The sequence below is a fragment of the Dermacentor silvarum genome, chromosome 3 (assembly GCF_013339745.2).
Source record: "Dermacentor silvarum isolate Dsil-2018 chromosome 3, BIME_Dsil_1.4, whole genome shotgun sequence".
Lineage (NCBI taxonomy): Eukaryota > Metazoa > Arthropoda > Arachnida > Ixodida > Ixodidae > Dermacentor > Dermacentor silvarum.
The window spans coordinates 221,781,669-221,794,792 of record NC_051156.1 but is presented as its reverse complement, the minus strand read 5'-3'; the positions used below and the strand labels follow the sequence as shown (position 1 = coordinate 221,794,792).

The 13,124-nt window shown below is 42.9% G+C and overlaps 1 protein-coding gene across 2 annotated transcripts in view; it reads right to left on the bottom strand.

Annotated features, from left to right (window-relative positions):
• Positions 1 to 7,971: 7,971 nt before the first annotated feature.
• Positions 7,972 to 13,124, bottom strand: part of LOC119446734 (nonsense-mediated mRNA decay factor SMG5) — a 45,738-nt gene continuing 40,585 nt past the window's right edge. For both annotated transcript variants that reach the window (XM_037711257.2, XM_049664359.1), the window contains 3 exons: positions 12,740 to 12,820; positions 9,882 to 10,045; positions 7,972 to 9,460 (listed from right to left, as the gene is read on the bottom strand). In XM_037711257.2, coding sequence (XP_037567185.1) covers positions 9,384 to 9,460; positions 9,882 to 10,045; positions 12,740 to 12,820 — 322 coding nt within the window. In that variant the 3' untranslated portion in view covers positions 7,972 to 9,383. The remainder of the gene's footprint in view (positions 9,461 to 9,881; positions 10,046 to 12,739; positions 12,821 to 13,124) is intronic.

The window sequence follows — 13,124 nt, the reverse complement described above, 5'->3', positions numbered from 1 at the left end:
CCCCTCCACCCCCCACGCCGTTCCGCCGCCTCGCTTCGCCGCGGCCCGGTGGTTCACCGGGGAGGAGCGGCGCCCACGCTCTCCGCACCCCGCGCGCGAAACGGCGGACAGAGGCTTGTTCCGCTTCTGCCCGCGGCACGCCTGTTAAGCTTGCCACACACATGCACTAAGGAAGAAGAAAATACAAAACGAACGAGAGGAGACGGAAACGCGCTTTTTTTTTTTTTTCTTTCTTTTTAGCTCATGGCTCCGTGGTCATTGTTATTGCGAGGCGTATGTGCGTGCAATGAGGGGTGCGATTTGCCGATGCACACAAGCTTTGTAATAGTTTCGTACGCCTAATGCGATCTCGATAGGCCCGAAAGCCTATTAGCAATCGCCGACAGTTGCCGTTCCATGAGCGCTTTTTCTATTGTTATTACAATTGTTACTTACATATATGACAGATAGTATATAAACATTTATGGGTGTACGAATATCGAATATTTTTCCATGAACAGCCGTAATCACAATTAATATAAAACGCCGTTCAAATCCTAGTCTTAAAGTTAGCAAGTTTCTGTCATTGCATGGTACGTTATGAATCATTGCTTATTATGGAGGATTAGGAGCAAACAGTAGTTTCTTCGCACGCACAGGACTTTTCAGAGTGCGAATGGTCGCTGTATAGCCTGCAAAGTATGGCTACTTGAGCGACATAGCCTGCTCCATTACGCAAGTCCTCATGTTTTATGTCTATACTGTGCCCGCTCTAATATGTTTGCCGTACTTTTGCTCCAAGTTTATGTTTAATTGGGCGCAGTTCACATTTCGAAATATTCGAAAAGTATTCGAAAAATATTCTGATTTATGAATAGTGACTATATTCGATTCGAAGACCTTATCGAATAGGACACTATTCGATTCGTTATTCGAAAGTTTCGAATATTCGCGCACCCCTATAAACCTTCGACGTTTTTAAGGGGCGCTATTTTGTTTTTCGATGTCACATTTTTTTCTACAAGGCTTGGTAGCATTGGCTACAACTGTTGCTAATAGCAACGCGTCTGGCAATGAGACCCAGCGAGAAATTGTTTGCGTTGTCAATCTTTGAGGGCCTCTCGCCATCTGCCTGACAATGATTAGCAATGTCAGAGAAAAAGAACACCAAATAAGTATCTTCCTTCGACAGTATACACGCAACTCCACGTTACACTGCAGGTAGGGATTTGAGAGGTGTTGAAGATGTAGAATGAACTTTAGCTCAGAGATACTGATGACTGTGGATTGCGCAGATTGCGTAGATTAGGCGCAAGTGTGTGCGAAGTGGGCTGGAAGTATTGTCGACTGCAGTCACGCGATCACCCTTTTCGGTGCTTCCGCTTCTTTTGCGGTTGCACACACACACGCCAGCCGATAACGGCCCATCTAAGCTCTGTAATAGATGAGCAATAAAAGCAATGCAGCAATGTATTATTATTTTAATAAGTGCATGTAAAGATGCACATACTCCGGTTCTTCAACGTGTGATAAGAAGCTGTGAAATGGGACACTCGTTGGGACACTTAATGGCACACTCGTTGATTTTAAGCCGCAGTAGGCGCGTATTTCAGCTTCTCTCGTTACCTGTGTAAAAGTTTTACTGGCCTATTAAGTGTTTTAATGTGCTTGCTCCACTTGATGCACCATTGTATAAGGAGGAAACTTTGGCTATTACGTGTACAATGTACCTGCTCATTGTGTCAGAACAAACGCATTAAGTGCACCGGCTGCAGTACGTGGACTGACAAAAGAAAGCGGCATTGCGAAGCGATGATTTGCACACTGTATACGTGTGCAATGGTTACTGCCTTTAAGACTTCGAAAAAGAACGCTACGTCAGTTATTTTACTCTGAAAATGGGTAACGCACATTCAATACATAAACCGGGTAGCGCTTTGCGAATGGTGCCTATTTCGGCCCTTATCGTGCCTCAAATGCCGCCTATAAGTTCAAATACTCGCAAACCTCAGAAATGCTTTTATGAGACAACCACTAGACCGATTTGAATTAAATGTGTTGCGTTTGATAAAAAAAGTTAAATTCTAGTGACTGTAGGAAGCGGATTTCTCAATTGAAGCTTGGAATGTTTTACAAAACTTGAAAAAAAAAAATGGGAAGTTCGAAAAAAATGAAGCACGATGTTTGCAAATCCGTACCACGGCATCAAAAACAAATATTGCGATATCGTTTTTCATTGTTGAGTTAGAGTTGTCAACTGGATGGTACAGTTCTTTTTTTTTTTTTTTTAGTTCGGCAATTGGCAACAATTTTTATTAAGAAATCGACGGTTTACGAACACACACAGACGTGAATTTTATTTTTTGTATATCCGTACTGCCTACATCGCCTGAAGGCATTGTTTTAAGCCCCCCCCCCCCCCCCCCGCAAAAAAAAAAAGAAAGGATGATGAAGAAGAAGAGCAGGCACAAACATCGACAACCAGGGTCAATTGTACTGGAAACAACCTATATGAAAACATCTTTGAAGAAAGAGGACAAGCGCCAAAAGAAAAGAGTAAAATTTTCGACGTAATAGAACCGAATCAGGACAAAGTGCAGTCAAAATGGACATTAGGCTTAACAAACAGACTCAATTGCAGTAATGAGGCACGGCATAATAAATATCTCCGTAGGGAGCTCATTCCAAGTACTCGTGGTATGAGCAAATTTGAATGAGCACTTGAATACATCAAGGCAACTTTTGTACTCCTTTTATGTATATGTGGTCACGCGACCTTCTGATGCATAAAATGGTTGCTTAATATCTTTATCTATTCCTGTTTGTTTATTACATAAATGCTGAATAGAAACTTTAGCCTTTTCAATCTTCGACGAGACTGTATGGTTGTTTCCAGCCCACTTTGAATGCAATCTGCATGCGAGCTTCTTATGGTGAAGTCATAATTGCCGGTCACAAATCTCGCAGCCTGTTTCTGTGCCCTTTCTAGTTTATTTTTAAATACGGCTGTAAAGGGGTCCCATGCAACACAAGCATATTCTAAAATCGGCCTAATGTTTGTTAAATGCAAGGTTTCCTTCAACTTTTTCGGTGCATGCTTGAAATTTTTTCGGAATATAGTGCAGCAACTTAGAAGCCTTGGCAGCAATTTTATCAACGTGACATGTCCAGTCTAATGTGGAAGTGAATGTAATATCGAGGTATTTGACATGATCAGTCGCTTTTAAGGGATGAGATTTAAGGACATAACTGTTATCATTTTATTATTATTATTATTATTATTATTATTATTATTATTATTATTATTATTATTATTATTATTATTATTGGTAAATCTAATGTTAAAACATTTTGCTACGTTTAGGTTCATGTGCCAGTCGTCGCACCTAGGCGAAACTTTTTGGAAGTCGGACTATAATGCAGCAATGTCATTAACACAGTCATCGGCATAGAGCTTTACTGTAGATTTCAGACCATTTGGGAAATCATTGATGAAAATCAAAAACAGTAGGGGAGCCAGAATTGAGCCCTGGGGTTCACCATCTGTACCCCAGGGCGGATGATGAGGCCGTACCATTTATAACCACACACTGTTGGCGGTCGGTCAGATAGTCTTTCAACCATGCCAACAAAGATTCTGGAATTCCCAGAAGGGAAAACTTGCAAAGAAGGAGGTAATGTGGCACTGCATCAAAAGCTCTTAAAATCAAGAGAAGCGGCATCAAAGCCATGCGCAAAAACCACTTGTTGGGATGGATGAAAAAAACATAATTATTTTGAATATGTGCTCAAGTATTTTACAACACAATGAGGTTAGCGATATCGGTATGTAATTAAATACGCGTACTCGATCACCATCTTTATGTATGGGCGCAATATTGGCCATTTTCCAATCTCGAGGGAGCTTTCTTTGCCGCAGGGATTGGCGATAGAGTACAACAAAAAAAAAAAAAGGGGGGGGGGGGAGCAATACGATCGGCGCAGCGTTTCAAAATGCGGTTCGATATGCCATCGGGGCCATGAGCAGAATGCGGATTCAGTTTATGCGTACGTTAATAGGAATGCGCGTGGCCGTCGATACCTGTAGCACCGTCTGGTGATAACCACCTGCGCAATCGACGAGGGTACACGCATGCGCAGTGATAGCCGGCCTGAGACCAGACGTCCACGCGCGCACCCTCGTCGATAACGCAGGTGGTTATCACGAGACGGTGCCGCAAGTATCGACGGCCATGCGCGCGTTCCTGTTAACATATCTGAGCTCTGTACGTTCCGAACTCCAGCTTTAACGGGGGAGGGGCATGTAGCATCATTCTAAAACCGATTAGATGCCGCATGAATTGAAATAAACAGTCGAAACAGGATTCGGTACGTGCTCATGATGTTCTTTTTTTTTTTTCTTCGACGACAGAAACAGATTAGTGTATTAAACAGTACATGCATGAGGAACCAGATACATCGGCGCTAACAAAATGTTCATTAACATAACATTGCCTATACGGACACTTGGCAAGATAGACAACTATTTTACCCAGTATTGAGGCCAGCGGCGCAAATGTATACGCGTATATTCAGTCGACGTTTCTGTCATTCCAACGTTTGCAAAAGATCGTGCATCGATACAGTGACGATGATACTCCTGCATAAAAGCTGTTTTATGTACTGCGGCGTAGGGAAATGACAACGTCGAGCTTCTCCTACACAAAGACTCTATGTATATACATTAGAGCGGAGGCCGCTTATGTACATAAACAGAGATATCTCGAATTATTGTCAGTATCGACCAGCCAGAACATCTCGTTGAATTTACATGTACAAGCACGGAATAATCGCACGCCTATATCGAACTCCATGAGCCGGGATATTCGATATATCGATCAACGCACAACACCGTGCCTTCCATATAAGGTGTGCCCTTCCTCAGCACTCGCCGCCGCTGCACCCAACAAACGCGGCGTACTGCCCCCGGCCGTCAGGCTCGACAAGCAACAGCAAGCATCTTTTTCTATGTGCGGTGACTTTTTCAGCACGTTCTTTTCAATCACATCACAGATGAGTATAGATTTTTTGTCCAACCCTCGACGCCATTCACCTGCAGTGCGTTCGTCGTAAACATTCTTTTCTGTAGGTAAAAGCAAGCGTAGTTTCAAATACTTTACTCTTGAAATACTTATGCGGTCGAATTTATTGGTATAAGCGCGCGATGCGACTAAGAAAGTTTACGAAAAAAAAAAAAAATAATACTGTGATACGTATATTATGTACTGAAGGACAGTCAAGCTAGGCTTTAATGTTATATGTATTACAGGTAGAAAAACAAGTTTCAACTGTTTATAAGCAACATATTTTCATCACTTAAAGAATAGGTTCCAGATATATGGTAATAGCGTATTGACTATTTCATATGATATATAAAACATAAATTTTCGTAAGGTGTGTGTTTCTTATGAAATTTCATAAGTATTTTCCCGGCCGTACGTAAATAGCCTTCATCATTTCATATATTATGTATAAAATATATGGGCTTATAATAATTTAAAAAAATTCTTTAATTAAATCTGGAAATTAATAATAGCAACTGCCGGAGTAACAGTTAAATAACAAGGACAATCACCCCGCACTCGCTCTACAGACCCAATTCGTCTACAATACAACTCGGAATATATGCTATCAATAATTAATAACATTCAACTAATTCTAAATTACCTGATGGTAGCTGTTGCAGCTGGTATAACGCTCGATAGTATATCTTTTGGTAGGAATCTTCAGATCCGAGATATCAGCCTTCAAAATGTGCTATATCAAAATGTTGTTACACGTACGTTCCTTCTGAAAGCGCAAGGGAAGGTTTGGAAAATAACAGTTTTATCAAAAAGATTCCGACCGTTTTGCTAGGAATTACGCGAAAGTTTACTGTTGCTTTTTAAAAGTGCATGCATTGCAAATCTCATTACTCCTATAAGGGTATTTTATGTGTACACCTCACAGCCTTACACTTCCCAAAATTTGTGTTTTGGCATGGAGAAACACCCTTATCGAGGGTGGAATCAGCATTACACCCTTCGCAGTCAGATTTTCATGAATATAATTGCAAAATTGCGTTGTTTAAGCAGAATGAATTGCAACTTAACAAAGGGCCGTTTGCACTTGCAGAGTAACATGCCTCCGATATGGCTGACCTCTCTGCCTTTGTCATCTGACTTAATGATTTACTAGACAAACGAAATCAACAGGCGAAATCAACAGCAAGAATACCGCATACGTATAAAAAAGCATTTTGGCGCGAACATAACACGCACCAGTTTATAATGCGGTGCACACGCCTGCTGTGCCGCGAGACGCTCGCGGACCGCATCCGCCAAAGTTTTCCACTCGGACCATGCCTGAATAACAATACTTGCGCTCACGGGCAGCAGCAGTTCTTTCGTGTAGCTACGAGTACCGAGTTGCCAAGCCGCGCGGACATGACTTTGTTTTCACATTTGCGCGCGTCTGCAAACAAGTCGCGCTCTGATGTCAGATGATTGATCGCCTACGGGAGACCTCCGATTAGATTTATCGAAACTCGCACTGCAACGACCGTCGGCCTACAATGGCGAGCAGCAGGCATGCGGAGCACAAGAGCAGACGACGTTCCTACGCGAACTACACCCTTTGCTAGATGTCGATCCAGGAACAAAAAGCGCCAAAGTCGCGGCGTGAGATCTTTAGCCACCTCGGTTGCATAGTTGTAACGAGACCTTCCAGATAGTTATCCGAGGGAGGGGAAGGAAAAGAAATGAGCTTAAAATGGCCTAATGAAAAAAAAAAAAAAAACTAATTTCTCGAAGTTTAAAAACTTATTTTTCTGAACATATTTCTGGAGTTGAAAGCCCCGCCCCTCTACAGAAGCCACACACTTGAAAATCATTATTGGCCAGATTAAGTATTTGGAACCACGCGGACATATTACCATTGTGGGTTTGAGCCAAACGAAAGGTGCTTTCGTGCACTTTTAGCTAACAGGCCCTAGGCCTGCATTAGTAAATTGCCCATCTACGACAACAAAGAACGCCGCTCTTACCGCGAGATGAGGCTTGTGAAGACGCAAAAAGGCAGGTGGCGCCGCCGCCTGTAAGTTTCCGCACCAGATTGCAGTGACATGCATTTTGGCGGCTTCTGCTAGGGCTTAGTTACTTTATCGGTAAAAAATGGACATCTTGACCTAAAAGAGGTAAAAGATACAATATGGCAAGTTTCGGGAACTTTTACTGAGCCCACGCGGACCAAATATGGAAGGAAAAAAACTAACAAACAAACAAAAAAACTGAAATCTGTGATGTCATACTGACTTGCAAGGCACTGAGGTTTCGGCGCAAAATTAAAGAAATGGAACTCTCATTTTTTCTTCTAATAATCAACCTAACATTGCAAAATTAACGAAATAAGATTTTTCAAAAGAATATTAATTGTCTAAATTGATTAAGTGTTTTTCTTTAGCGTCCTTTCAAAGCTTCATTTGGTGTATTGCTCTTAAATGTGCTTAAGTGCCAACCTTTCAGCATCTAACATTTCCCCAAGTGCACATATAACTGCTTGCTCATGCTAAATACACCACCTAGAGACAAACAAATTCTGAATGAGCACAAGCTTGCACTCTTGCTATCCATACATCATGAATCTTCCGTTGACCATTCCCTGCAACATTTCTCTGCATTGGAAAGCCAAAGATTTCAATTCTTTCCAAAATGTATCGGAAACATAGTAAAACCAAAATGTTATAATCTGCTCAAGCTAAATAGAAACTTGAGTTTTCCACGTACAACTTACTTTTTGAGTGCACTTTCTTCTTGGTGTTCCATTTAATATTAGCTACATCGCCCTTCTACATGCCTGACAGCCCACAATCATTGATGACCTTTGTTTAGTTTGCCGTATCATTCACCAATACCTTCAACTTGTTGTTGGCTCTAAGTAATCCCACAAAAATGTAAATAAGGCACGAGACAATGCTGCCAACTCAAAATATCTTTATTTCAAATGAACAATACCCCGCTTTGAATGGCACTGATTTCAACAAGTACACTGTTTTGACAGGTATCAAGTACAATTCTGCATACTCTGGCATCTGTAAACACAAACAAACAAGATGCTGCAATAACTTGACCAGTATAAACTGTACTAGACAAGAAAAATAAACAGAAAAAAAAAAAAAGTGACTGGTTGCCGCGTTATCTGGAGGCGTCGCAGATGTTGGACAGCATATGCAGAGCATTCAGCAGATCGCTGGTCTACACAGAACCAAACAAAGTACATGGTCTGTAGAAGGCAACTGATAGTGTAACATTAAAAATCAAGCAGGGCACAGTGGCCCATTGAAATTGTGTTGGCCAGTCTGCCTACTCTGGAAAATAAATTACCAAGCAGACATAATGCCGATGATGAAGCTACAATTAGCTTCAATGATGTTATACAAGACACATGAACAATGTTTACTTATTTCAATTGTATGCTGTTTTTTGTGCAATCTTTTGAAAATAAAATCTTTGAAGCCATGTGCAGGGTTACTTGACAGCTGGTAAAACACATGACAGTGATATGCTGTTCAATGCAGCTTGCATCTATCGGTCTGCTGGGATTAAAATGCAATGGGTAACAACCCTGCAACAAAAAGAAACAAGTCACCCAAATAGTAATGAACTTGAAATCTTGCTTATGACATATGAATGTCAGCAGCTACAATATATTTTATGTTTGTTTTGCAAGTAACACAAAAAATTTTAGTTCACGCTGCTAAACCTGTATCATTTGACAGCTTGCTAAATCTTAGCAAAGCAAAGCAAGAAAAAAATAAATGGAAAGGAAACTATGCCAGTATTTTACTGAAAAACAATTAGTAATGCCAGTGCTTATTTCAGCAAATGAAGCAAGTTTGCTTGAGCATGTCATATACTAAACCATGAGCCAGCCCAGACCTAACTGCCATGCTATGTGCACATAAAGTGCGCAAAACTGGAGACACTGCAAAAAGAAAGCTCACTGCCAAGCTTACTGTCCAAGTCGGTACTATCGTGCCAAATCAATGACCAGCCCAAACTGCACTGCCGACTGCTTTGACAAATGGTGTATTCAGCCTCCTATCACCTGAGGAACAGCTTTTATCTCCTGCGCCAGCCACTTAGCTGAGAATGGCATTGAATTCCTAGGGTGACCAGCCAAACTTTTCGTCAGCATCTCTGCCGATGCCTCACCAGAAGCTACCGCGGCGATCTCGTGATGCAAAACTCGTTGCTTAGGATTCCCGTACTTGCTGCAAATGAAAGCGGTGTGCCTGCAGGGGTGGTCAAGGGGCCCATTTCTCGCCTCCAACGGGATCCACTGTCAATCCATGTACGAGGTGCTCAGGGGTCATTCCTCACGGTCTCTCACCCAGGTTGTGTTCTGGGCACACTCACTGCCAGCCACTTGGTGGTGAATGCTTCCACATCCTCCATGTTGATGCCTGCATTGCGAAGTGGCAGGGGTCTCAAACACATAGACGCCACCTTGGGTGCCTACAGCCCATAGAAAATTCCTCCCGTTTCTCTCAACATGCCACACAGTGTACGAGGACTGATGCAAGTTTGAGACCTTTGACACAATGCAACTTAGCTTACCTAGGTACAGAGTGATGGGTGCGCAACACCAGAATGGTGCATGCCAACACACCAAAAAAGTTAGCACCACTAAAAGGGTTTTCAAATCTTGGTACATACTTATTATATTCAGATCAGAGTGACCAGTCCCTCTGACAATATACCATGTGCTTCAAATGGAGAGAGCCAAGGGCGAGGGCAGCAACTGCGTGGCTACTAGTCACTCTAGCTTTTACATTGGTGAGCAATATATACTTTAAACGGGGCATAAGAAGGTGCGATGCTTGCCTGCAGAATGTGCGAGTGCAGTTGCATTGGGAGGCAGGCCGCCTGCAGCCCCAGGTGGTCCAGAGCAGACGAGCAGTGTGACCATGGGCCGGTCGGCTGGGTGCCCACCCCTGGGGCACTGCCGCTCCAGGTGGTGACAGCACTCGAGGATCTGGAACAGCTCCCTGCAGCAACCACACATACTTACGGGTGTCGCCACTGCACTTATGCGATAACTCTCGTCAGCAAATGGTAGTGCACTGTGTTGCTGACCGATGGCATTTAATGCCCCCAAAGTTGTACAAATGAACAAGGAAAATGCACAGGATAGGTGCATCTGTCTGTGCACCAGTTCTTTCCATCTTTTTCGCGTGCGTCTAGTTTGCACCAAGGACTACTTATCCATGAAGTGGAGTACTCTCGGTTGCTTTGAATCGCCTATGATTTTTTTAACCCCTTCACTGCCACTCCCGAGTATATTCGTTTCGTGCTTTCAGCGCACTCCCTGTTTCTCCTGAAGCAACTTGTGCAGTAAAAAACTGTCACGGAGCGGCATATTTTCGAGAGTTCGAGTGGTTTTTTGACGCCAATTAACGGCCGCCAAAAACGTGGTGCACTCACTATGTGGCGTATAATTTCAATTAGCGACTGTCACGGAGCAACATATTTTCGAGAGTTTTCGAGTCGTTTTGATGCTGATTAGCGACACGCCGAATTACAGGCATAAAAAACGTGGGGTCTTCACTATGCGGCGTTTAATTTCAATTAGCGACACGCCGAATTACGGGTGTCAAAAGCATCGTGGCCTCATGGGGTGGCATCTCGATTCGAGACGTGACACGCCGATTACGGACCCAGAAGTGTGTGTGTACGGCCGCATGGTAGTGCCGGGCTCGACCTTAGCCCTTGACCTTGGGAGAGAGGAGAATCTGCTGTTCTTCGTCCATGGTGAAAGGGGTGCAGCCAAGACTTTTGGGAGGAGCCGTGAATTAATTAGGAGAACTCTGCATACCGGCAGTTTCCCTACATAGGGAACTAGGGAAAAGAGAGGCTATTTAAGCGCAGGTTTTGGGCCCTGCTGATGAGTCTAGAAGCTGAACCTATGCGCTGCTGAGAAGTCGTTGGGGGGCTAGTGCCGTCCAGTATCGCCTGGGCCGCCTGGCCACGTCGGAACTCTGAGGAACTTGTTGACGTACGAGACGACAAACCAACGTCTGCAACGAAGCTCACGGTAGTTCGCCTCAAGTTAGCTCAACCTGCTTGAGGAAAGTCGTCAGATCTAGACTCCTGGGAAACCCAGCCCAGCAATTCGCATCCACCTCGACAAGATCGGACCGCCAGCATTCTTCGGGAAAGCTCTGTGCACCGACTTCACGGTTTATGGACTTGCTGCTGCTGCCCGGCCACGCGTACGACATAGTTTGTTTTCTTTTGAACTTAATTTTTAGTGAAACGCTGTTAGGTGTTATTCTTGTATATTTGATCCGCGCCCTGTTTCATATGTGTATATATTGTGAATTGCTCATCATATTTCTCTGTCATCATTGTGTTATATTAAGTTCAGGTGTGTTAGCCTGTCTTGCGTCTTTTTTATTATTTTATTTTATCAATTGTGCATATTTATCCATCGATAAATATCTGTTTTTTTGGTTTACTCCTGACTCTGATTCTTTTCACTGTGCTCGCTCGAGTACGGAACGACCAACCAGCTTGTCTACCCCTTCGATCGACTTCGCGCCTCGGGGACAGCTGTGACAAGAACATTGCATACCTGATATGCAATCTCTGGAGAGCTCATATAAACACACAAAAGATGTAAGTTAAATTTCTTACGGAAGGTAGAGCACACATGTAGGGGCTCTCTCTGTCTTCGCAGGGCAAGCTGGTGAGCCAGTGTGGCAAGTCAGATTGCATTTTGATAGACGAAGGAATTTACTTATTCAATTCTCAATTAGAAGAAAGCGACAACATAGAGCCTGCTTATATGTACTAGTGGATCTGAAGGGGGAGGGGAGCAAAGTTGAACAGCAAGTTACAAAAGTGAGTGGCTGTTGGGTTGTAGGCATTCATCAAAACTTTACATGGACAATTCCCCCTCCTGCAGTTACACATATCAATGACATGCTCAATTTCAATTAGAAAGGAATATGTTGGTGGCAAACACATGAAAGTTGACAAGATATCAGGAAGTTCACCATCTGGTGCCACTATATTGCCAAATCACTGTACAGGTGATTAAGGCTGAAAGAGTGCTGTAACCGTCTTCCTTTCTTGTCCTGTTCCTTCAAAATAATTAGAAATTACGACGGCACTGTCTAAGTGATCAGTAATGAAGATTTCGGCAAAGAGTGGTAGACATCGGCTTCATGGCAGCTGCTCCCCTCTTGTAGTAGGTAGGCAGCATACTAGATAACTTGACACAGAGAACGACTCCGTAACTAGGATTTCTGGAATGAACCACTCGCCGTAGTCTCCCTATCCTTCAGGCTTGGCTCGTTTCGATGTCTCGAGTCCTTCAAAATAAAAACGACCTTGACAAAATGACATTTCAGGCGTACTGAAGATGCTCGAAAAAGCAAAGGCCCCACAATTCAACAGTTTCTCAACGAACACTTTCTATGCTTAACTTATTCATATGTCCGGGTGGTGAGAAGGAGCACTCAGAAAAGAGCGTCCACTCCAACCAACTATGACAAATGTCTTCCTCAGTACATTTTTCCATTTTCCTCGTACCAGCTCAGGCGTGTTACTTTTTCAGACGCAATACTGTTATTGCCACTACGGCTCACAGGCAATTTGTTTGCAGCTGTAGAGCACACCATATGCTTCCTCTGTGGTCATAATGCTCAGGAATATAGAAGCTAACTTGGGGTACACACCAGGCTTCCTTCTCCTTGCGCTTTGGGTACTTCATGGGAGACAGCGAGAGGCGTTCATGGCTCTTTTGAGAACGCACGTACCTGCACACAAACATGGCAAGAATTAAGCACAGACAAAAACAACTTTGCACTAAGGAGCCATAGTTCTTCAATTCCTGCACTGCAAAACAATTTCATATTAAGTAATTAGTGCATGAGGAATATATTAAGCCACATTTAGGAACTATATCTACTTTTTTAGAAGCAGTAATGAGTGGTATAGTACCAAAACAGCAGACCTTATCACTGGTTGGTGTATAGGACTATGTATGCTTCCACCATCAGGATTAAAAAAAAATAAAAATAAAAAAAAAAAATAAAAAATAAAGAAATAACATAAAAAGAA